Raw genomic sequence first — 25,006 nt, 5'->3', positions numbered from 1 at the left:
ACCTGATTTGAGTTGTTGTACCTGAATGACCACACACTGAGAGCAAAGTGGTGCTAGGCAGCTAGCCTGCAGAAGTGGGACTTTGCCTTAATTCAGGGCTGAATTGTTTTAAGGGTTTTCACGGGGCATTCGAGAGGCCCTGAAACAAAGAAACCCCTGGGGCTTCTTACCATTTGGCCCAGAGCCCGCTGGATCTCTGCTAAAGCCTTGGAACGCTGCCTGCTTCTTTTTCCTTCTCTTATGTCTAAAGTCTGGCATCAGTTTTGATTGATTTTCCTCCATAGATGTCTCCACTTTAGTCATTCAGTTAAACATCTAACCACTCAAATAATTTAGTTTTTTTTTTTCTCTGAAGAAATCAATGTAGAGTTACTTTATGTTGTGCCTGATTTTGTCATTGTAGCTTCTAACGTATCTGCCTATTTTGGTTTTTAAAAATTTTTTGAAGTTGAACCAACTCTGGGATGATTGCCATTGTTGACCCAGGTCTTTATTTGACCTGTGACCCTGTTTGTTGTTCCTATTTGCATACTTTTAGTGTGTCAGATCCCGAGCCGTCACTGAGCTGCTTAACCCTATGAGTCCCTTGATTTGCATGCTTTTGTCAGCCAATAATGGATTTGGCTGCAACACTGACTGATTTTAATGGAAATGCAGAGATCTGGCTGCTTGCTAACAGTCTTATTTCCCTTTTCTCTTCTCTTCTTCTTTCTCCCCAACATTATACCCCTGCAATCTTCCTGTTTTTTCTCTCTCTCTTTCTCTCTCTCTCTGTTCTGCCTCCTCCCTTTCTGTGTATCCTGTTTTTTTTTTCTGTTTTGCATGCTTCTTTCTTCAGCTTGAAATGGCGATTGAAAACCTCCAAAAGTCTGAAGGAATTGCAAGTCACAAAAGCAGCCTGCTCAACAGCCATGTAAGTCAACCAGGAACTTTCTATGTAAAACAGAACAGAAAGTTATGGCTGAATCTGTGGACTCTGTGTTCTGCTTGTGTCTGCTCAGTGAAACACTGTTTGCTGCTGGCTTTCTTTCCCCTTCCCAAAATGATTTGATTTAGTTTCATTCTTGACCTAAACTCATGTGTGCTGTCACTTTTCCTTGTATACAGATTTCAGATGATTGCTCTGATACTCTGCATGAACTAATGCTGATTATTTGTTTTTCCTGCTTTTTCACCAGCTAGCTTTCTTTTTGATTTTTTTATTGGAGGGAAAAAGTTAGTTGGACGAACCAAAAGATTTTTTTTTTATCCTTTTGGTCAGTGACTCGATGCAATCGTTTCCTTGGATGGAAAACTTTTTACAAATTTGAATAATAATCTAAAATTGGCTCCTTATATATTATAATGTGGTTCCAGTTGATCTTGTATAGACAAACAGTAAATAATAAGTAAAAAAAAAAGTGTCTACATTCTATAAACTTAGTGCTTTGTTTGGATTAAATATTAATAATTAGTTTTTCAGCTACCGTTTGCATGGTGTCCCTGTAACAGTGTCAATGATGATATATTTTAGTTTTATTTATCCATAAATGGTGAAACAGAACAGCACAGAAAGATTAACATTGTGTGTTACAGAGGTAAAGTCTGAGGATACAGATAAAAAACTAAATAACATAACATCAAACACACTGCATGTTAAATGTAAAGCTCTTAAAGCAAACTTCAAAATGTTCACGATTATTGTGTTTTTTTGCTTTCTATAAGAATTATTTCAATTAATTTAATGACATATTGATTGCAAGAAGTCTGATAAAATTGCAGAGATAATTTCTTTTAATCTTTTGTTCTATGAGCCTCGAGTTTCTGTAGAAAAAAATGTTACAGTGGTCAAACATTTTTAACTGTTTTCATTGGCCTTTCTAAATTGCATATCAATGACAGATTCAGTGTCCAATTTTATTTCTCCAGCTACAAAACACTAAAGAACAAAGACAGCTATTCCGTTTTCTATTAGCAGCATAAAAGACATGAGGTTTACTGAGAAATTGTTTTCAGTGGAGACGCTCCAACAAAACGCTTCTGTGGTGGAGGAGAGGAAAATATTCAAATTAAAAGATAGAAGAGGAAGAGTTGCAACACATCTTTACAGCTTTATTTCACTTATTTGTCACATTTACAATTTATTTTATTATTGTCATATTTAATGATTTCATTGTTATTTTTTTGTCACATTAACATTTTTTGTCTTGATCCCATAACATTTTATGTATCATTGACTTTTTTTATTGTTCACTTTTACGTTTTTGTTTTTAATTTGTCACGGAGTTTATTAATATTTTTGTCACATTTACGTTTAAGGAATTTCTGTCAATAACAATCAGTGCAAACAATAAATACAAAACGAAGGAAACTACAACACAATTTTTTATAAAAAAAAGTGTAAGAAAACATTAAAACTAAATTACATATTTGAATTTAAATAGGTAGAAATGTGATTTAAGGTTTTCCCTTTAACGTTGAACATCATGTGTCCAAATTGTGTGTTTAAAGTTGAGTTATTTTAACTGTAGTAGCAGTTTTCATTGCTCTGGTTACTTACAGCCGTAGCTCAGAGACAGACGTGGTCACGGGTGGATGTTTAAAAATCAGAGGCTGTGTGATGTGTGCGTTATGTGGCGTTTGATGTGATAAAACGATCTGCTGCTCTCCTCTGCGGCTCAGGTCCGTCTCCTGGGAACGCTCCGGGTGTGAATATATTCTCCTCCATGTTTGCAGCTTCAGTGGCTGCTGGACAACTATGAGACGGCGGAGGGAGTGAGCCTGCCCCGGTGTTCCCTCTACAACCATTACCTCAGGCACTGCCAGGAGCAGAAACTGGATCCGGTTAACGCAGCGTCCTTCGGGAAGCTCATCCGCTCCGTCTTTATGGGCCTAAGGACGCGGCGCCTCGGCACCAGGTAGGAGGACGCTGATAACAGTAATCACATAACTTTTCAAGAAGTGATGAATATGATCATGCTTACATGTACTGGAGAGGGACTGGTGGAGAGTAATGATAGTAATTACTCTGATGGCAAGGCTTTTTCTCACTGCTTTTCTCTCCTTCAGAGGCAACTCCAAGTACCATTACTATGGCATCCGGGTGAAGCCAGACTCTCCCCTGAACCGGCTGCAGGAGGACACCCAGTACATGGCGATGCGGCAGCAGCCTGTCCACCAGAAACAGAGGTCAGACTTTTAGCAACAGCTGGAAAAGTACAGTTTCCAGGTTGACTTACATTTTGGTTTTTTGTAATTTGTGATTAAATCGTTTCAGCATTTAGCCATTTTCTGTCCAAATCATTTCCATTTTGTGAAAATTTTAATTTTAGGTTTTGTTTGGTGATGTTTCGTTTGGAGTATCATAGAGGTCTCATTGTAAGAACCTTCAACTGTTCCTGTAATCAGGTGTTTATAAATAACAAACCTTAGCAGTAACATGTAATTGAAGACAGTTAGGCCTGTCGCAGTAATCAATAAATCAATTAATTGCACAATGAATTAAAACGAGCTCAGTCATTTTTATTTGAATGATTTATTGTTTTTCTTTTTTTTCGTTTTCTTTTTCTACTGAAAACTGAATGACAAAAGTCTGGTGTTTTTTCCTCAGCTATCTCTTTTAGAAGGACGTTTTGTTTACAGAAACTTCATAGTTCATGTTGTTTCTGCTGTTTTATTTATTTTGGACATTCAAACTATCTTCCAGGTCCAATGTGAAATATTCATTAGAATTTAAAACTTATTGAGCTTTGAGACTATTAATACGATTACCAATATATTACTTGAAAATTGTCTCAAGACAACTATATTTATCTAGCAAAATATACCAGAAGACAGTATAATCAAAGTATTTTAAAAGTTTTGTGTAGGGGTATCAGTGCCATGTTTTGACTTGTAAAACTGAGTTCATTTTTCTATGAAACATAACTTAGTCATCGTTAATTCATGATTTAATAAGGAGGTGGTTGCTTTCTCCTGACTGGGTTGGGCAGCTTTTTTCCCCCTCAATGAATGAAAATGTTGTTTTAAAACGGCTTTTTGTGTTTATTCAGGTTATCTGTCCACTATTACAGCTAACACGAATGTTTCACTCACGTGTTTGTGCAGGTTTAAGCCTCTGCAGAAGGTGGATAGCATGTCTGACAGTCTGTGTGGAAGCTCTCAGCACTGCAGCAGCACCCCAGAGCAGTCGGTGGCCGCTCAAACCCAGCAGCACCAGCAGTACATCGGTAAACACACAAGCTGCCTTTATGTACCGTTTTTATACATATTTTCCCCCCCAGATTTGATATTTTTGAGTTGCATTTGAAGGTCTTCTTCTGGCACCATCACAACAGGTTCCCATAGATTCTGTCTTTCCTGCCTGGAGATGTTGGGTTTATAGATGAACACTCATCCATGTTCATTTCCACAGACACGTCTCACGCCTTACCTCCGTTTCCTTCTCCGGACCTGGGCACGCAGCCTCTTCCTGAGCGCATCAGCATGACTGATATTAAGAAGCTGCAGACGCTCTACAGAAGCCACTGTGAGGTGAGACTCGTCTCTGGACAATCGTTTCTGGTTCATTTCTGATTTATAGCTGCATGTGCTTCTTAATAATCATTAACAGTTTTTTTTATTGCAGTAATAGAGTAAAAAACTGGAATATTACATAGAGCTATGACTTCAAAGTTATGTACTTTGAAGGTTTTTATGTCTGTGTTTTTACGTATGGTTGATTAAAATAAACCTAAACAGATTATCAGATTATTGGCTTAATTTGACAGTTACTGCAACTGACACTGTATCCAAGAATACTAATGGAAAGTTAAGTGGAAGGAAAATGTCTGCTAGAAAATGCAAACAGCCACCATGAGTGAGAGTAATGTGAAGCGAAGTGGAACAACTGATCACTTCCATTTAGGGCTGGGCAACTTGGACTTAAAGTTTTATCATGATACTTTGTGTTACTGTTGTGATAACAATAAAAGCGACAATAGGGACTATTTATTATTTTTCTTTTAGGCAACTGTCATGGCATGACTTTTAAAAAACATGCTCATTTGTTACACACTTCTTTCGAACACCAGTGACAAAATGAAGTCACTACCATTAGACAGCACACAGTAACTTCATTTAACCATATTTTCAAATTAATTGATTTTTATTGACGGCTTCATTGAACAAACATTGGAGAAAATAATAAAACTAGAAATCACAACTATATTTTTCAACATCTTTGATTGGAATTTATCATAGCAACAATAAATCAGAGTTCTTATCATACTAATAAATATATCATGATAAATGATACATTTCTTAGTACTTCCATGTCTCCGTATCACTTGGTGTTTGTGGAATATATAACATATAAGCCTCACCTTTTTTATTTGTATTGGTGAAACACATGAGGGTTTTTGTAACGAGTTAATTTACTGATTTTATGCGTTAACCTGAGGCTTATGTTGCTCCTGTTTCATCACATAGTGAGTGAATCCTGTGCTTCTGGATTCATATGGTAATCAAAGCTGAATATCCCAAATACATTTACAATCGATGGTAATTTAAATTTCATATGAATGACACCACATTGAGTCTGTTTATGGAAACGGCTGAAATTCCTTCGTACTGTCCCAGTGTTGGGAAACCGGGACGCAGCCTGCAGGTGTCTTATTTCTAAACTGTAAATATTCTGGGTGAAGAAATCGGAGTTCTTGAGAAATGACGTTTCACAACCGTAGTTTACCCGCCGCAGTTCGGTTCAGTTCCCTGACAGAGGGAATCGCGTGCGCAGCCTGAAGATGGAACCCAGATATGAGAGCGGGAGAAACAACCCGAGAATTTGGGCCATTGGATCCCGGAGAGAGGCAGCGATTAAAGCGGCGAAGCTCTGGGTTTTATCATATTATCCCTGCCCTCCTCTTGTCCGGCTTCTCCACACACCGCCTTTGTTCCAGCCGTCTTTTCATCTCTGCACAGCTTTCAAGATATGCCAATTAACCTTTCAGCGTGCTGGGTGGACATCTTGGTGTCTTTGTGGCGGCCTCCCCTCGGGCCTTTGTGCCGCTGTGTCTGCGGACGGATGGACAGACTCCTGTCTTTGTCCACCGTCACATTTCTGCCACTCTTACCGCTCCCTGGGACTAATCTGTCTGCTTTGTGTAATCTTTAGACATCAAGAAACAACAAGTTGTTAGTATGAGGAATGCATTTCCTTAGAGCTTAGTCTTTTTATTATTACTTAGCTAAATGTTTGAATTACAGCTTCATTTTCTCAAAAACTGTAAATATTGGATAGGATTAATAAAAAAAAGCTATTATCATGTCCGTGTACAGTTTATGGAGTCAGTGCTGCATCAATGCGGCGTGGCATGGACATGATCAGCCTGTTTTAAGGAAGCCCACTTTGCTCCATTGTCTCATCTTCCTCTTGATGCTCCAGAGATTATTTTAGGAGTTTCACGTCAATCAGGCCCAGCGATACCAGGTGTTGGTCCAGTCCTGCTGGAAGATAAAATCAGCTTCTCCATAAAGATTGTCAGCAGAAGAACACATGCAGTGCTTTATAACTGTCTGGCAGACAGCTGTGACCAATGCAGCCCAAATCATCACCGTCTCTTTTCTCTTCCTCCAAACTCTCTCACCTGAAAACTTCTCTGCAACAATTCTCTCTCTCTCTTGCATTTTCTCTCCCATACTTTTTCCTTCCACTCAACTTTCCATTTATATGCTTGTATGTAACATTCTAAACAATCAACTTCTTTAGTGGGGGCCTTTTGAGCTCAGCAACCCTCCCATTATTGTGTAGGCTCTAATATAATATTTCTATATTGAACATATATATGTATATACTTTGATTCAACTTTATAAGAAACTGAATTTTGGTTTTCATTAGCCATAAGTTCTGCTGATGTCATCAAAATCAGAAGAAATAAATGCGTGAGAATTGTCTCTGTTAAATTAATCTAAAGTTTTTAATGATTCTCCCAATAAAAGCAATTAATCAATTAATCACACGATAAATTAAGATGATCTTGATAATTTCCATTCTGATTGTTTTTTTGAAGTGCAGTTTTCTTCGGAGAGACTTTATAATTAATTTTATTTTTGGTTTAACTTCTGTGTGGGTTTCATTTCCTCTTCATTTATTGTTTTTTGTTTGGTTATCTAACAGTTGAGTGTGGAATATTCTGTACAAATTAAAGTTTTAGTCTTTCAGAGGGAGAACTTATTATCTCATTATCATTATAATACTTGAAAATCATCTTAAAAAAACATTATTTATCCCACTAATTTCTGGTACAAATTATAGTCTTTACCGTGTTTGTTATTGTGACAGGCCTAATCCTACATTTTGAGATGTACCTGTTTTTATATTTCCTTCCTCTTCCTGTTGTCATGGTAACACAACAGTTTTTCCTGGCCGGGCTTGAAGCCATAGAAGTTTAGTGAAGCGTTTTGGTGTAAAAACACTCGAGTCTCAAACCTCAGCTTTGATTTCTCAGAGGCTTAGCACCTCCGTCAGCAACTCGGTTTCTCCTCCACACTCTTTCAGCTTGTTGTTGTCGGGTTGTTTTTCCTGCGTCGATGGAAAGCTGCGAGGCAGGACGAGCCGCGCGCGCGCTCTCTGTCTCTCTCGCTCGCTGGCTTTGGAGGAAGGCAGAATGTGCTCGTTTGGAGGGAATGGGGAATTCTTCCTTTTGTTTTGGAAGCTCTGTGTTTGACCTGTTGCTGGGGGCAACTGTAAACACGGTTGCCATGGCGACTGGCGGAGAGGAAGCAAAAACATATCATGTGATCGAGACTTACGCTGCCGTGTAACAGGATCCTGCTGCAAGCGTTCACCGTGCTGCACGGAGGAAGAGGAGAAGAGGAGGAAGAGGAGGCTCGGCGTGTTCTGGGCACTTTAGTAACGCAGATAAAAACTAAATAAACAGATGATATCTGGGAGTTTTTCCCCCCTGACGGAGACTCATCTGGCCTGACTGCAAGGCGTTATAAAGTTGCGATCTCTGTAGAATCAGGTTGTCACCAACGCTGCTGCAGCAGCTCACCTCTGCTGCCTTTACGTTCACCGACACGCTCACAACTCTGTCTCCATAACTCAAGCACAGGAAACAGGAAAGAAATGTTGCAGGTGAGTTCAGGCCACTCAGAGCAGGAAGACGAATCTGTAAAGCTGCTTCACAAAAGCACTGAAACCGAATGGACTCTGTGGATGATTAATGTGCAGGGAGCTGGGTTTTTGTGGAACCAGGAGGACCTAGGTTGAGGCTGCCTGCCTGCCTGCCTGCCTGGAGAAACTTTGTTGTGTGTCTGGTTGCCATGGCTCAGCTCTGTGTGTTTTCTCCCCCCGCCTCCCCTCTCCTTCCCTGCCTTCCCTCTCTCCTGCAGGCTACTTTGGATGTGGTGATGAATCTGCAGTTCCACTATGTGGAGAATTTCTGGCAGAACTTTTGGAATGCAGCAGCGCCATCTAGTGACGGCAGCACAACCATCCCCAGCAGGTCGGATCAGATGGAAACGGCTCTCTGTGGGTTTCAACCCACCCGAGTCCAGAGCAGCAGCATTCACGTTGCTTTTGTTCCTTTGTGTTCTGTGCAGTGATGATGACCTGGAGCGAGTGATTCCCAGGGAGAAGCTGGTATCTCTGTGCAAATATGAACCGGTCCGGCTATGGATGAGGAGCTGCGACCACATCCTGTACCAGGCCCTGGTGGAGATCCTCATCCCTGACGTGCTGCGCCCCGTTCCCAGTCAGTGGCTTTTATCATCACATAGCAGAGAGGCTCTGATTAACCTTTGACCTGCTCGTAGAAATTGTTTTTATCAGATTCTTTAGGACTATAATCAGCAGCTTTTGCTGCCTCTCCAGCATTAAGTGATGCAGTGATGATGTCACACTGTGTTTGTAAGGTTTCACTGAAAAGACAAAAGAGGCAGACATTTTAATTCATACTTAAATCAAATAAAACTTTATTTATATAGCACCTTTCAACAACAAGGCATTTATATTTCAAAGTGCTTTAGGTCATAAAAACACAAGATCATAGAACACGGTCAACAACTGAAACATTTCATTTTGTTAAGTGCCATCATATTGTTGATCCATTTTTCACTGATTATGTTTCAATAGCAAATTTTTATTTTGTCTAGATTTAAACTCCTTAGCATCTCATATGAGGGATTAGCGCTAGATTAGAAACAAACTAAGCTTAACTACAGTCTGCGTCATTCCTCACAGAAACTTCACCTTAGCTCTGAAATTTCCAGAAGGCTGATAATATTTTCCCAATCCGGGACGTTCCCTGACCTCCATGTAGCTGTTTGCTCTTTCCCGTGATCACGATGTCCAAACGCTCGCTGAGCTTCAGCTCACAAGAAAAGACACTGGAAGTCAGTCTAACTGGACAAACACACAATCAGGAAGCAGATTGTTTTATTTCAAATGCATCCATGAAATCCTCCCCTGTTGCTGCACATATTGATGCTGTGATGGTGAGTTTAGTTTGGCATTTTGCGACGTGACTCTGCGTTTGTTGGAGGCCGTCTGCAGTAACTGTCACAGCCCCGGTGCCGTTTGGTAATCCAGGCCGTTCTGTTTCTTCAGGCACTCTCACTCAGGCCATCAGAAACTTCGCCAAGAGTCTGGAGGGCTGGCTGACGACCGCCATGACCAGCTTCCCACAAGAGATCGTTCGCACCAAGGTAACCGGAAATCTCCAGAAAGACATTTAATGTTGATTATTAGGTAATTAGGCCTGATGATAGCTACAGGTAGGGCTGCAACTAACGATTATTTTACTATTGATTATTCTGATGATAATCAGTTGAAAGAAAACTGATACCTTCTTCAGATTTTTCATCTGACCACTTGAGTCTTTTTTTATTGCAGAATTAGAAATGCATCAAAATCAAAATTTGTAAACAAATAATTTAATTTCTTTTTTAAATAACAAAATAAACATATTGTTGCCTAAAATGCAAGAACTTGGCATTCAGTTAGTGAATGCTGATCATTTGTTGCAAAAGAGTTAAAAAAAAACCCACATTTTTATAGCTGATGTGTTGATTATTTTTTCATTTAACTAATTAATATTTGGATTAATAGAATTTTCTGTGCAGAATTTAAAGAAGGTGAAGCTGAAGTTAATTCTGCGTATTACAGATTTACAGACCAAGGTTTTTTTTTTCAGCAGATGTTCTTTCTTCGGGTCTTAATGATCGATTACTGAGTATTGTCTCAGCAGCTGGTTCCTCATGTCTGAGTCGCTGCGTGTTTTCCTGTGCAGGTGGCGGTGGTCAGTGCGTTCGCCCAGACTCTGAGGCGTTACACCAGTCTGAACCACCTGGCCCAGGCGGCCCGCGCCGTCCTGCAGAACACCTCCCAGATCAACCAGATGCTCTCCGACCTCAACAGGGTGGACTTCGCCAATGTCCAGGTGAGCTCCGCCCCCAGGAGGCTCCGCGGCCCGCCGCGGCTCCCCTCTGACCGACCCCGGGTTTGTCCAACAGGAGCAGGCGTCGTGGGTCTGCCAGTGTGACGAGGGCGTGGTCCAGCGCCTGGAGCAGGACTTCAAGGTCACCCTGCAGCAGCAGAGCTCCCTGGACCAGTGGGCCACCTGGCTGGACAACGTGGTCTCTCAGGTCCTGAAGCCTCACCAGGGGAGCCCCAGCTTCCCCAAAGCCGCCCGCCAGTTCCTGCTCAAGTGGTCCTTCTACAGGTACGGCGCGGCGCTGAGGCCGTTCCTTAAAAATCCAGAATAACGATGAATAACGATTCGTTTCTCTGCTTGCAGCTCCATGGTGATCAGAGACCTGACTCTGCGCAGCGCCGCCAGCTTCGGCTCGTTCCATCTGATCCGCCTGCTTTACGACGAGTACATGTTCTACCTGGTGGAGCACCGCGTTGCCCAGGCAACCGGAGAAACTCCCATAGCGGTGATGGGAGAGGTAAGAGAGATCAGAGTGGGGTGATGAATCGGGTTTTATCAAAGTTCCTGTTTAATTTGTGGAAAACTAGGATTATTTTTTCATCAATACATTCTTTGGGTTTCCATAGCGATGTTAGCAAACCAAGAACTACCATCTGCGTTTGACAAGATGGCTTCTGTTTATTTTGACTAGTTTGAATTCAGATCAAGTCAAATGTCGGTAAAAAATTTAAGGAAAAAAGTGAAGAAACTAATTGATTAAAATCATCATCAGATTTTAATGATGATGATGATGATGATGATGCATGTGTTCCAGATCGCACAGCCCCACCTGGAACACATGCTGAAGTTTTCATAACTCTTGATTTTTTTGTCGTTCTGCTACATGGAGCCTTAGGTATACAAATAAAAACATGCCACACTTTATAGATTTTAACACAGTGAAGCCACTTGTGCTGCTTTGGTTTGCTGTCAAACATAATTCCAGTAAAAAACATTAAACGCTGACAGGATGTGAACAACCAGAACGTGTTTGAAAACTGTTAGCAAAGCACCGTTAGCCTAAAGTCTCGTTATTTTGTTCTGTTTACAAATTCTCCCTCTAATCTCAACTTGCAGTTCAGCGACCTGAGCTCCATGATGCCGTCGCTCCTGGAGAAGGGTAAGCGTTTGTTTTCTGAAACCCCGGTTGCCATAGCAACGCGTTTTAACAGCCAAACGAAAACGGAGAATCCTCTTCCTCTCCCTCAGATGCGTCGTTCTCAGACGAGATGAGCAACCTGGACGGCGACGGCACTCCGGCCGAACCGGCGGTGAAGAGGGAGAGGATTGAAATAGGCCACCCTCTGCAGGAAATGTGAGTCCGGTCTGAGCGGACCGGAAGCAGCAGAACGAGTGCAATGTAAATAGAGAAGAGTGCAGAAGCAGTAGAAGTGTTTATAAAGATGGTCGACCCCCTAGAACCCCTGACTCCCAAACCCCCTCACACACACGGTTTTTATTCGCTGTCGTTTCACAGGGGTGTAACGGATCTCGTCGTTTTCTGTTTTTGTTGGGACTGTGAATTTCTTCTGCGGAGTAGCTTCTCATATTGGATGTTTAACTTCTAAACGGTGGCGTTTTTGTGCTCCATCTGTTTTTGGTTTTATTATTTTTTCTTTAAATCCGAGTTCGTTGTGCCATAGTGTCCTTTGAGTGCCTTAGATTAACTTTGAAATCGCCGCTACGGATGTGGACCTGTCCCTCAGCTGTGCCTCAACCGCAGTATGAATGTACCGTCTTCAAACCTCAAAACGCTCAGAGCGCCTTCGCTCTCTCTCCCTGATGCCTCTGCTGCACCTCGTAGCAAAAACACGGTAAAAAAACAATAATATAAAAAAGAAATGGGTCAGAGGAAGTAAGAACATGCAGCCTAGGAACCCAAAGGACTTTCCCGTTTGTTTTCCAGCTCAGCCGAGAGTTTGGAAAAGCTGGATTTTTACCTCAACGTTTCTGTTCTGTTCTCCAGATGGTTCAACAAAAAGCCTGTTGCCTTGCAGAAGTTTTCACTCCAACTCAGAGGTCATCATTTATTAGATGGGAAGAATCTGAAAACATTGGTGTTTGTAATCAGTCCCCCTGATTTATCTGTCAGTTTTACTCGTCCGAAGACTGAAAATTAAAGTCCAGACATTCTCAGAATGATTTAAATATGAAAATATTTAGAGCCAAACCAGGGGTGTCCAACATGTGGCCCGGGGGCCGTTTGTGGAACAATTTAAACTGTGGTCACTTTTGTAAAGTTTTTATTCGTTAAGGATTTCATTGACAAATTTAACACTTTATTTCATCTGTTAAATTTGGCTAATACAAGTTCTCATTTTTGTTAGAGAAACAAACAAAAAGTCAGGAACCTGTCTGCTTTTTATGAATTCAAAAACATTGACACTTTGTTTCATTATCATATTGATTGTTTAATTCATTGCTGAGCAAATAAATATAAATAGATAAAACTTAAAAACACAAAATGATTTTGAAATACAGCATAACCCCAAAGTATTTTCAGCAGTGGGGTTCTGGCCCCTGTCACGAAAAGTTTTGACACCCCTGATCTAAACGATTCTTGTGTTGTCCCAGTAACTGCTGCATGCAAACAGTCCCCACAGCATGATGGTGCCATTGCCGTGTTTCAGAGCAGGTGAAACAGCATTTTCCATGCATGAATAAACTGTAAACGTTTTTTTTTTTTTTTTTTTTTTAAATCTGAATAGAATATCGTTGCTGTTTTTTCTCCTACATGGCGCGTTGAAATTAGACTTTCTTGAGGTCAAACATGTGGATCACATGACTAATTCTTTGCTCAGATGTTCCTGGTAGGTTTCAGGTTTTCAGAAAACAGCTGAATTTATGCTGATTAGTTTCCACATTCACTAAAACATAATTTGATTGAAGTCACTGGACTTTATCTAGGGGCTGAATACAAATCCATGCTGAACTTTTCAGACTTTTATTTGTGAAAAAACCCCAAAAATGTATATGTTTCCATTTGCTACAGTAAAAAAATGATGATGGATGTGAATAGTTTTGCAAGGGACTGTGCATGTAACTCGCTCTGGAGTTGGAAATATTCCAGATTAATCAACAGAAAGGAGGCAGGATGTCAAACAATCCGTGTTGACAAAACGTGGAGCGGAGCTGAGCCGGCTTGGAGACTGCAGAACCTCTAACCTCAGGCTGCAGCTCTGTTGATGTCTTCTGTTCTCTTCCAATAGGAAATGCAGCGTGTCGTTTCAGAAAACGTGATGAATATGTTTATATGATGTAGAAAACGCTTCGTCTCTCTGATGCCGTTGCGTCAGAAGGAAATGCTTTGCTGTGTAGCTGAATGAGACAAATCTGTTCCCAACCTGATGTTAAATGTGTAAAACGGTTTATTACTGCAGCGCCGCAGTAAACTAAGGTGTCTGGAAACAAAACAAAAAAAATCCTATTTATGAGCTAATCTGAATTGATGGAATTTTTGTGTTGAAATTATTTTTTATTTTCCCTCAGATGATTTTGTTGTAGCAACAAGAGTCTTAAGTTATTTAAGGCTTTAGTAACTTGTGCCTGTCACAGTAATTTGCCTTAAAGTGCTTTGGAGGAAAATTATTTCTATGTGTACTTTGTAACGTTTTGTAAAGCTGTTAGATTATTTTTTATTGAACTAGTTTCTTCTCACATGTATACTGAATTTGTGTATTTTTAAACCTGTTCTTGACTCCACTTTAACTAGCCTAAGGACAGATGATTGTCTGTAATAAACTGCATAGTTTCACTGTATTTTGTACTTGGTCACAAAGTGTAATAAATTGTTGTAAACCCAAATGGTTTAAGCACATTTGTTTATTATTTAATCCATTTTGATCATCACAAAAACCTCTACTTAAAACAAGTTTCTGCTTTACAAACAGTTTTTTCTACAGTTTGATAGAAGATCACAATGTTGGTACAAAGATACAGTATTTACATTAATTAAATACCCTAACTTCATGGCAGCAGCTTTTTTTTTTAATAATTTTTTTTATAATTTACATAAAGAGATGCAGCTTATTTTCCAGTTTCTTGATCCAAACACAACACAGTCTGAACAAAGGAGCTTCAGTAAAAACGGGTTTCTCTCCAGGAAAACACACCACAAACAGAGAGAAACAGTAGAAGAAGAAGAGAAACGTTGGTCCTAAAACAGCAGGACGTGTCAGAAGTAAGTGCACGGTGTCCTCCACGACTGAACGTTGAGTTTGATGCAGCAGCGAGGAGCCGATCAGAATCTGAAGGGTCACAGGGAGCAGCCGGCCATGTACTTCCCTGTACAGCAAAATAATCCAGATTAAAATCAAACGCACCACAACAGATTATAAAATGTGACAAATGCATTTTAATAAATCAGTAGAGAAACGGTGAAACCACACCAGTACCGACCCAACTCTGCGTAAAATTACATTTTAGTTTAGTTAGAAGATGAAACAGTTCAGTCAAAATTTAAAGCGACAGCATCAATATTAATAAAATATAATAAAAACAGAGCAACAAAACCTGAAAGCAAATACTTGATAGAGTTAAATTTAACCAGATTGATATGTAGCATGACAGAGTAACACATTTTTAAATGAGCATATAGAAGTAACAGCAGATGTGATTTCAGAATCACCTGTGGCGAATCTCTTCTTGACCAGCGACATGCGGTACCGGGTTCCCACCAGCTCCACGTCCATGCCCGACAGCGACGTCCCGGAGCCCACAAACTGGACGGCCAGGCTGGGTGGAGGGCCGTGGGGGGCCTCCAGGCACTGCCAGCTGGCACACAGCGTCCCGGAGCCTGGGGCACACAAACACAAAACTCTGCTCACCACCATGCATTCAGGAGAACGAAGGATCCTGGCGCAAAACGAGAAGCTCAACGGGTTCACACCTTCTGAAGATTTAATCTGGCTCTGTTTTTTTAAGAGCTAAACTTTGAATTTAATGTTTGAGAACTCAGTTTTACACATTAGCTGCAAATAACGATTAGTTTAGTTATTGATTAATAGGATTTATCCAGGTTCTCCAAATTTTTCATTTAACCGTTTAAGTGGAGTTGGATACAAACTGAATGAAGAACAAACATATTTTAACCAAACATTCACCAGAAACACACCTGCAGTTTTTATTTTGCCTGATTTTGTTATATAAATTTTCATTTTGGTCCTTAAAATACCAAACTTTCCTCTTAAGTTTATATTTTGGTTTGTCTGATTATATGATTTTAAATATTAAATGATTAATAATATGATCCATTACTCAGAACTTGAGCAGACTATTTTTTTTTACCAAATACATTTTTACTTTACTTGAAAAGTTATTTTTTATTTTATTTTAAACCATTTAAAAAATGATTCAAAATGCATTTAAGTCGTTTTTATACAATATTAGAAATATATATATATATAAAAAATAAAAATAAATAATTCAGTCCCTTATTAAAATAAGGGAATAAGGCAATAAATAATAAGCATTTATTGCCTAAATTTGTTGATTATTTTTATTAAACAAAAAAAATGCTGGATAGAAAAAGGAGCCTAATAAGAGATTTTTATTTTTTTTTTACAGTAATTTAATCCAGGTGAAACAAAAACCTTTCCAGGAGTTAATGAGGAGCTCTGGGTAGAACATATTTACAGGCAAAGGGTTTAATTTTATTATATTTAAATGCAAAATGTATATATTTTGTACGGTTTTGGTTTAAATTACTAGCCTGAGTATGTTATTTTAGTAAACTGTATTTTTTTGTGTTTGTATACGCTAATTATTAATAACTAAATTAGACAATATGGACCCTAATACAATTAATACAAATTAAACTATATCCTTACAGTTTGTAATCTTTGAAAGTTTCATCATGAAACAGAAGTTACTATGTTTGGGCCTAAAGAGGAACAATCAACAAACAGCGATTACAGCTAAAAACAAAATGATCCAAAACTAAACTTGGTTTGATGACATCTGGAGGAACAGAAAAACTCAGATGAGCTGCAGACACAGAACCCGCCTGCTTCTGTTTACAAGACAGACGGCGAAGCATAAACAAGCGGCTCGCTGCTGTCAGACGGCATTAATGGAAACCACTTCAGTCGTAAACAGAGAGGAAAACGCTTTTAAACGAGAGCAAAACCTTTCACTGTCGCTTCTGGCTCGTAAAACAAAACGCTTTTATCTCCCCACTACTTATGCCCCTGAAATTTCCTTCATCTATTTTCTGAGAAATCATAAAAAAATAACAGAAAGAGGTATAAATAAATAAAAAAGGCAGAAATGAGGGAAGTTATTACAAAACTACTGAATATATTCAACATTTATCCTGATTTAAATCTGCAGAGGAAGTTTTAAAGGAAGGAAGGATAAATGGATGGAAGATTCGTCTCTGTTCCTCTTAATGTTACACGAGTTAAATTGAAAAAGCTTCATGCTTTCTGAGTCGCTGATCCTGATTGGCCGGCAGAGTTCTGACCTTTGCTGTGATTGGTTGGAGAGAGGTTTGGAAGTTTCCAGAGCAGCCGGCGTTCCTCAGCGTTCCTGCAAACAATCAGGAGCGTCGTTGAGCAGTTTCACTGATAAGATTTATTTCACTTATAACAAGACATTTTCCCATGTTACAAAAATATAATTTTCCAGTAGAACTGGTACATCTTTCATCAATATTAAGAAATTAAGGACGTAAAACAAGCTCCTGTATCCTACTAAAGAGTTATCTTTAAATTAGTTTTGTTGAAATAGGATCTTGTGTTAAGTTAATAATTCCTTAACATTGATGAAAAAGTTTCATTTACAACATGGGAAAATGTCTTCAGTGAAATAAATCAGCTGAATAAACCAATATTAAACAACTGACTCAAAGCAAGTTCCTAAATCTTTCTGAAAAGTTACATGTACGTCAGTCTTGTTTTATCTAAATCAAAAAAACTTGGTAAGATTTTGTGTTTTTGCAGGAGACCCAGGACAGTTGGATCAGTTCATTAATGGGATCAAAAGATAAAAATCGTGTAGTTTGTTGTTTTTGTCCCTAATTGTTGCTGCTCACCAGGAGGCGGGCGGCTGGCACTGCAGGTCTGTGGCGGTGTGGTCCAGCGGCAGCAGCACCTGGACGGCGGTGAGCTGGGTGGAGGGCGCCGTGGCGGGGCAGCAGTGGTAGTCCAGGGAGACCCGGGTCACCGTGCCGCTGCGCTGACACTCCGCCGACAACAACAGAGGCGCTCGGCCCGGATCCTGAGAGGAAACCTGAGGGAACCAGAGAGGTTCACAATGGGACGCGTTTCAAAATTCGTTTTTGGAGGTTTTCTCATTTAACTTCTTTTTATGTCTCATTCATGCAAAAGTCACATTTTCCCTTCCTTTTGGATCTCAACTGCTTCTAAAGAAAACCAAAGTGCTTAAATACTAACCAGACATTTTTGAGAACAAGGTAATGTTTTGGCTAAATTTCATTCAACAGACACTGCGCCGTCACCTAGCAACCCAAGCTACGCTCCAGAACATTTGGTCAGCTGGTTTTACTACTGCTAGAAAAGACAAGTATTTTGTTGTTCACTTACCGTCCAGAAACCACTTGCTGCATTCATGTTGGTTGTGCAGGAGGCTGCACTGATGCTTTTCAAAGATGTCCTGTTGTGTAATTGCGCATCTGTTTTCAGCCATTTTCATATGTGAGTGTTTGGGGCGTGGCCAGCAGAGGCTTATTTAGATTTAAAGTGACCAGCTGCCCCAAAACAGCTGAAAGGAGCTCAATATCTAAGAATGATTTTGTGCAAAATATGTAATGAACATGTTTAGTATAACCCATAGATCTCTCCTAAACTGGTTAAGGAAACATAATAGGTCACCTTTGAGGTCCATGCAGAAAACTAAATGAGTAAATCAGTGAATTCAGACCTGATACTTGAGCACGCCGACGTTGTAGTAGGAGGCCTGGGGGTTCAGCTCGGCCTCTTTCTGCAGGTAGAGCTGCAGAGCCTGCATGTTGAACCAGAAGTCCCTGCTGTCCGGGTCGCTCTGCGATGGATCGCTGCAAAGCAGAGTTGGGCAGTATCTAGTTGCATTTACTTGAGTAACTAAATGTTTTTACTATGTTGTACTTTTTACTTGAGTAATTTTATCATGAAGTACCGCTACTCTTGAGTATGTGTGTGTGTATATATATTTATACAAGCATGTCTATGTTTTTTGCACACATATTTTTGTATTTATACAAATGAATTAGTTTATAGTAGGTATGGTCTTTTTTCTACACTGTACTGTTTTTTTTCTTTTGTTTTTCCATTTCTGCTGCTTTTATTTTGTTATGTCTACTTTCTGCTTAAACTTTAACATTTTTTTGGACACATATTATCTAATTTTCAATTATTTCAATGATTTTAATTTTCCACAGAACTTTACATTTCGGTCCACCTGATGTAATTTTTAAATAATAAATAACTGATGTTTTGATAAGTTACGCAGTACTTGAGTAGACTTTCTACCAAATAATTTGTGGGTTTTCTACCAACCTGTGCAGCGAGGACACAGTGAAATAAATACACAGATCCATGGAGGTTCGGGGAGAGAGGGCGGCTGACCTGTAGAGCAGCTTCTGATTGGGCAGGAAGTTGTCGATCCTGGAGATGTTGACGAGCCGGAAGCTGAGCACGGGAACGTTCGGGTTGGCTGTGAAGATCCGCGTGATCCCGGCCGGGAAGGACATCATTAAATCACCTGTGATCTTCACCAGACATCTGAAGAAGAACCAGAAACAGGGTGAGCTCATCCTGCTTTAACCAACTAATACAATCTGACCGTGACGTCATGGTGATGTCACCAGGCTGACCGGTTGTGCTGTCCGCCTTTGAAGTATGCGTTGATGTATTCCGTTATGGCGGCTGCGACCGGCCAGGCGTCCTGCGTGCTGAGGGAAATGGGGCTTGGTCCTCTGGACAGGTGCACTGTGGAGAGGACGTAGACGAGGTTTAGGATTCAAAAGACTTTTTACAGTTAAAGATTAGCTGAATGAATTCATACTGATTAAATTAAACCTTTTAACACATCCAATCCTGGAGACATTAGCTGACCTCTGGAGCTGATCCGTAGATCCAACAGATTCCTAATCAAAGATCTGGTCTGGCTCTAGTTGTGAGAGCAATAATCTAAACTGTATGTTAAAGGTTATTTCACTACATTGCTTCAAATTTCTTAACATTACAGCAACTAAAAAACCTTTCCATCATTTTTGGAGACTTAAAATGAAACTATCCTCCAAAAATCAACATTGTTTTCCCAGATTAACTGTCTAAATAGACTACTTAGGGTTCTAATGTTATGTTTCTGTGCAAATTTTGAATTTTCTGTAAATTTGCTTAGTATTGAATTTTCCTATTGTTACCCAAACGTATCTGAGGAACCATCTCTCTCAGACCAGCGGCTCCGCCCAGCAGCTGGATCCAACAGAACCCAACAGGGCCACATCGATCATTTCCACTTGCCTCTTTAATACTGAGACAAATTTGCCTCCATACAGCTGCATGTTTGTGTTTTAAAGTCAGTTGAAGTTTGTTATAGCAAAGTAAAACACAGGGTTTGTCCTTTTCATTTACATAAATCATAAACTAAGGTTTAGTGACCAGGAACTCACTCTGTCTCTGCTGGTCCTGGTAAGGGAGCGGGGAGGAATGTCCCACCCTGGCCGGACTGGGCCCTCTGTTCTGGGCCCCCCAGTCGCTCGGGCTGGAGGACGAGGAGGACGTCAGGGACTGGCTGAGCTCTGGCAGAGGAGATGAACACAGAGACCGGGACTGAAACACAGAGGGACAACATGATGGCCGCCATCTTTAAGGCCCTCGTTCATAAGTCAGGTAGAGCTGATGACAGGGACTCACTCGCTCGCTGCCACTGAGTCGGGCTGACGACCTTTTGGACCGGGTCGCTCTTTGAGGAGCAGCGGAAACCACTTCAGTCGTGTCAGACCTGTAGCTATGTTTAGACCCTTTGGGGGAGAAAAATAAAGAACTGAAAGCAAAGGCATACCAAAGAAAATATCAGCAAATATAACAAAGGTTGATCTGCTTAAATAAAATGAAGAAATGTAACATTTTGTTGAGGTCCAGCATGTTTAATGAGACATTTTTCTCAAGTGAGGTAATGCATGTACAGCTCCTTCAACATCAGATATACTTGATGAAAGTAAGGACAGAGATTCACATTTTCACGTTTAATACTTCCATTTGGGTCTGTACTCCTAAAAACAGCTCAATCTCTTTAAAAACAAGTTAGAAAACAAAACACAAAATAACACTTGGCAGTTTTTTTTGGCAGTAAGTGTCTGGAAAATTAGCCGTTTCAAAAACCTTCCAAAAGTAACATCCCAAATCAGCAGGCACAGCTGGTCACCTAGCAACCCCAGCAGAGTTCCGCCGGTCACCTAGCAACCCCAGTAGCAGAGTTCCGCCGGTCACCTGGCAACCCCAGCAGAGTTCCACCTGTTACCTAGCAACCCAAATGGAGCCCCAATGTGTTTTGTCAGCTGGTTTTATGCACTTCACAATGGCTGCTGGAAAAGACAAGTATTTTGTTGTTTAATTACTTTCCAGAAGCCACTAGCTGCATTCTTGTTGGTTGTGCAGAAAGCTCCACTAATGCTTTTCATTAGCCATTTTGGTCTGCAGCCATTCTCATGTGTGAGTGTAAATATTGAGTTGAGGGGCGTGGCCAGCAGCAGATTATTTGGATTTAAAGTGACAAGACGCCCTGAAACAGCTCATTCTGAAAGGAGCTTAAAATCTGATTATGCAAGGATTATTTTGTGCTAAACAAAAATGTAGTGACCATGTTCTGTGTAACTTAAAGACCTTTACTAACCTGGTCAAGGAAGCATAATAGGTCTCGTTTACATAAATAAATATTCTATTTGACTTTCTCAACAGGCTGAATTAAAGAGGAGTAAACCTCGGTACCTTTGTGTGAGCCGATGCTGCAGGTCGTCATCTGCGTGTTGAGATCCAGGCAGTCCTCGTCTTTGTCCGTGGAGAAGCACAGATCCTCCTGAGGTCCTGAATGCCGGGTCAGAGGAGGGGCATTCCGCCGCGGCTCGCTCTCTGAAGTCCGGTGCTTCCTCCGCTCCCCTCCTCCTCCTGCCTCCATCTTTACGCCTCCGTCCTGCGACTTGGAGCAGCTGCTGTCGCTGAACGGGTTGTGGACAGACTTCCAGTGGGTCAGCTCCTTCTTTTGCGGAGCTGAAGCCGAGTCGATTCCCGGTCTGCTGCTGCTGTGTGACGGGATCATTCCAGCTGCTGCAGCCAGCGACGACTGGTGAGTCGGACTCCCGATCATCGTGATGGCAAATGGGTCGTCGGACGTAACCGGCGGCGGGAGGCTCCGGTCCCGCTTCCTCTCTCGATCTTTACGATGGGAGGAGGATGAGGAGGAGGAGGAGGAAGAAGGGGGCAGGAGAGTTTTTGTTTCGGCGAGGGAGACGGAAAACGGGTCCTTCCCTCTGGTTTCCTGGGAATGGCGTGGCGGCGGCAGGCAGGTCCAGGCGTCAGACAGGTTCAACGGCTCCTGCGTCCTTTCGAAGCTGGCGAAGAACGGGTCGTCTGTGGGAATGTGTTTGCAGTTCCACACCGACGACTCCGACTGGGAGAAAGCCGGGAACTGAACAGAACCGGGTTCCGTGTCTGGAGGCGCCCGCGATGGGCGCGTTGAGGCGACAGACCAGACGTTAGCGGCGGCGTCCTGCGAGTTGGAGCTGCGGCCAGATGAAGACTCGTGGAAAGCGGAGAGGAAAGGGTCGGCGGGTCGGCTCAGCGTTTGAGTCTGTTCTTTAGTCTGCGACACCGGCGGCCAGGCGGCCCAGCCCGCCAACTCAGGAGACGGACCAAGAGGCTGATGGGACGGCGAGTCCAAACCAGAGTCTTCAACATTCTCTGGTGATGAGGAATCAGATGAGAAGGCTGCATCTGAAACCCAAAATAAAACATTTTAGACCAAATGAGGACCAGAGCAGGTCAACCATCAAAACCTCTTAGGCTCCAGAGTTTCACAGTTTAACGTATTTTAATGTGTCACATTAAAACCTTAAATCTACAATATTTAGACTTTATGGCTCCTCATGGTTGGTTCAATGTTCCGAAATTATGCAAAAAAAGTGAGAAAAACATCTAAGTCAATATTTCTTTACATATTTTGTTCCACTACAATGTTATAAAAGCCTCATAAGCTTAAACCATTATTACTGTGTCACTCTTATAAAGTAAAAATATTCATTCGCTTTGTTCTTCATTTATGCCAAGTGAACAAAGATGGAATCAGCTTCTTACATTCAGAGGCACCAAACGCGTCCTGCTCTCTGAACTGATCCCGGCTGTCGAAGCTTTTGGACTTGAAGGCCAACTCCAGTGGAGGACCAAACAGGCTGTCCGAACCCGACGCCGTCGAACCCAACCTGACGGAGCAGACACAGAGTCATACCTCATGCTTCAATTTCAGCTTGTTTTTAATTTTTAATAGTGTGAAATGTTTCATTTATCATCTGTTTTTGAAGGGGTGTGTCTAACACTGACGCTGAATTAAACCTGACATAACACGAAGGAGTCCTCATGAATGTTTATGACTGTTGCCATGAAATGTAAATGTTACTTTTAATGCAAAGTTGCATTAAATGTTCATTAAAAAAAGTGTACATTTTGCATTAAAAGCATCATTATTTACCAAATGACACTTCATGTCACCAGTCAAACATTCATGAAGACTCCTTCTTGTTCATGATTTGTGCTGCATCACATTTATTTATGTCATAAACTCCTTCAAATAAAGTGTTAAAGTGTATCGCATTTTAAGAAATAAAAAGTGTTCTTGAATAATAATAAAAAGAACTGACCTGTTTTTTTTTTTTAGCATTTTCTCTTTCATATATTTCTTTTATTAGCTTCAGTAGCTACTACAGAACGCAGAAATTTGATTAATCGTCAGAATAATCGATAGATTATTACTAAAATAATCGTTTACATCAGCCCTAATTATAATAAGATAATAAAATGTTATTCATATATTTGCTCTTAAGCCCAAATCCGTACATGCTCTCACTCTTGCATTTTTTTTTTAAATAAAAAAGTTTTTTTTTCTTGTCTGACCTCCAAAGGAAACAGGAAATAAGGATTTGAAAAACAACCTACTGAGCATGGAAGCCATGATGGATAAAAATAAGTGAGTGATACAGAGAGGCCAAGGTGAAAACCTGCAGAGCTTCAGACTGCTGAAAAGGCCACTAATGACGCAGCTCAACCTCTAAATGCGTCTCTCTGCCCTGCAAGCAGATGCACACAAAGAGGAAACGAAGCAATGAGGCGAAAGGCAGAGCCCTCTCACCTGTCGTGATCAGTGCTGGAGGTGGACCTGCGTAGGCCTTCCTGCTCCTTGTCTGCAGAGACAGGACACACATGAGATAATCTGACTCACAGCAGAGGATGTTCCCTAATCAGTATTAATCAGCAATCTTCCTCAAAGCGCTGAGAGGAGGCGGCACAAGGGAAGAACCCATCAGTCGGTTCCTCTACGATAAATATGAGCATGTAGTCTGGAGTCACTGAGCTGCAACAACTCCTCGCGTCGAGGAGGAATATTAATCTGCTGCTGCTGGATTTATGAGAGAGAGAAGCTCCCTCCCTCCCTGGCAGCAGGGCACATCCTCCCAGTGCCGCCTAACCTGCTGACAGATAACGACCCGAATGGTGATCAATCAGGCCTGCGAGCACGAGCGGAGTCACCTGAGACTAATTGGAGTGGAGCGGCTCGTGTAAGGTCAGCTAATGAAGAGATTTACTGTCTGTGGGGAGCCGAGAAGGCTTCTCTGTTAGGTCTCTGCTGAAAAATGACATGGAGAAAAGAAGAACTGGTTTCCACGGAAAAAGGCCAGTGAAAAAATAAAAAAGGAGACTGAGATCAAGAGAGAAGTCCATATTCTGAGATTAAAGTCATAATTCTGAAAGAGTCAAAATTATGAGAGTAAAGTTAAAATTCTGAGAAAAAAATCCGAATTCTGAAAGAAAAAAATCTGAATTTTGAGAAAAAACAGGAAATCTAGTCATTTCTTGAGTTCTCGGGGAGCTCCGCTGTCGGGGAAGCGCTGTGGAGAAGTTGGGTTCTAGTGCAGCTTGTTAAAATCTTGATTTTGTCCACGGTTTTCTCAAATCTTCCTACTGCAGCTTTGACCCCATGATGTTGAACACATTGTTTCTGATATGCATATTTCTGATGTGGGCCAGTGGACCGCTCTGCTGCCTGGTAGAAAGGCGGTCTGAGGATCACATCCCAGCATGCTGTACTTCTGCGTGTTCTCCAGTGCATGAGTGGGTTCTCTCCAGGTACTCCAGCTTCCTCACACAGTCCAAAAGCATTTAGGTTGATTGGTCTCCTTAAACTGGGAATCCACATACTGCTGGTTATAAATGACTATTAAAATGATGGTTACCGTATTTTCCGCACTATGAGGCGCACCGGATTATAAGACGCACCTTCAATGAATGGCTTATTTTAAAACTTTTTTCATATATAAGGCGCACAACATTATAAGGCGCATAGAATAGACACTACAGTTA

At 41.0% G+C, this 25,006-nt stretch overlaps 2 protein-coding genes across 6 annotated transcripts in view; one reads left to right on the top strand and one right to left on the bottom strand.

Annotated features, from left to right (window-relative positions):
- The window catches only part of rfx2 (regulatory factor X, 2 (influences HLA class II expression)), a 32,582-nt gene extending 20,729 nt beyond the window's left edge, over positions 1–11,853 (top strand). For 3 of the 5 annotated variants that reach the window (XM_015052983.1, XM_015052981.1, XM_015052982.1), the window contains 13 exons: positions 839–913; positions 2,716–2,897; positions 3,049–3,168; positions 4,087–4,208; positions 4,394–4,512; positions 8,356–8,468; positions 8,566–8,717; positions 9,572–9,669; positions 10,254–10,403; positions 10,477–10,685; positions 10,761–10,914; positions 11,514–11,556; positions 11,646–11,755. In XM_015052983.1, coding sequence (XP_014908469.1) covers positions 839–913; positions 2,716–2,897; positions 3,049–3,168; positions 4,087–4,208; positions 4,394–4,512; positions 8,356–8,468; positions 8,566–8,717; positions 9,572–9,669; positions 10,254–10,403; positions 10,477–10,685; positions 10,761–10,914; positions 11,514–11,556; positions 11,646–11,755 — 1,647 coding nt within the window. Of the gene's footprint in view, positions 1–838; positions 914–2,715; positions 2,898–3,048; positions 3,169–4,086; positions 4,209–4,393; positions 4,513–8,355; positions 8,469–8,565; positions 8,718–9,571; positions 9,670–10,253; positions 10,404–10,476; positions 10,686–10,760; positions 10,915–11,513; positions 11,557–11,645 lie in introns of all 5 variants that reach the window. The other 2 variants (XM_015052980.1, XM_015052984.1) reach the window with 2 other exon arrangements.
- A 1,553-nt stretch (positions 11,854–13,406) lies between these two features.
- Positions 13,407–25,006, bottom strand: part of fcho1 (FCH and mu domain containing endocytic adaptor 1) — a 66,683-nt gene continuing 55,083 nt past the window's right edge. The window contains exons 16-27 of the mRNA XM_015052979.1: positions 23,778–23,829; positions 22,730–22,854; positions 21,368–22,369; positions 20,294–20,400; positions 20,050–20,209; positions 19,249–19,363; positions 19,001–19,156; positions 18,318–18,450; positions 17,470–17,666; positions 16,900–16,964; positions 15,064–15,231; positions 13,407–14,720 (exon numbers count right to left, since the gene is read on the bottom strand). Coding sequence (XP_014908465.1) covers positions 14,692–14,720; positions 15,064–15,231; positions 16,900–16,964; positions 17,470–17,666; positions 18,318–18,450; positions 19,001–19,156; positions 19,249–19,363; positions 20,050–20,209; positions 20,294–20,400; positions 21,368–22,369; positions 22,730–22,854; positions 23,778–23,829 — 2,309 coding nt within the window. The 3' untranslated portion in view covers positions 13,407–14,691. The remainder of the gene's footprint in view (positions 14,721–15,063; positions 15,232–16,899; positions 16,965–17,469; positions 17,667–18,317; positions 18,451–19,000; positions 19,157–19,248; positions 19,364–20,049; positions 20,210–20,293; positions 20,401–21,367; positions 22,370–22,729; positions 22,855–23,777; positions 23,830–25,006) is intronic.

Source organism: Poecilia latipinna, unplaced genomic scaffold (assembly GCF_001443285.1).
Source record: "Poecilia latipinna isolate Pla-1442-1.1 unplaced genomic scaffold, P_latipinna-1.0 Scaffold1151, whole genome shotgun sequence".
Classification (NCBI taxonomy): Eukaryota; Metazoa; Chordata; class Actinopteri; order Cyprinodontiformes; family Poeciliidae; genus Poecilia; species Poecilia latipinna.
The sequence above is the reverse complement of the archived record's forward strand: the minus strand, read 5'-3'. Positions and strand labels throughout refer to the sequence as shown.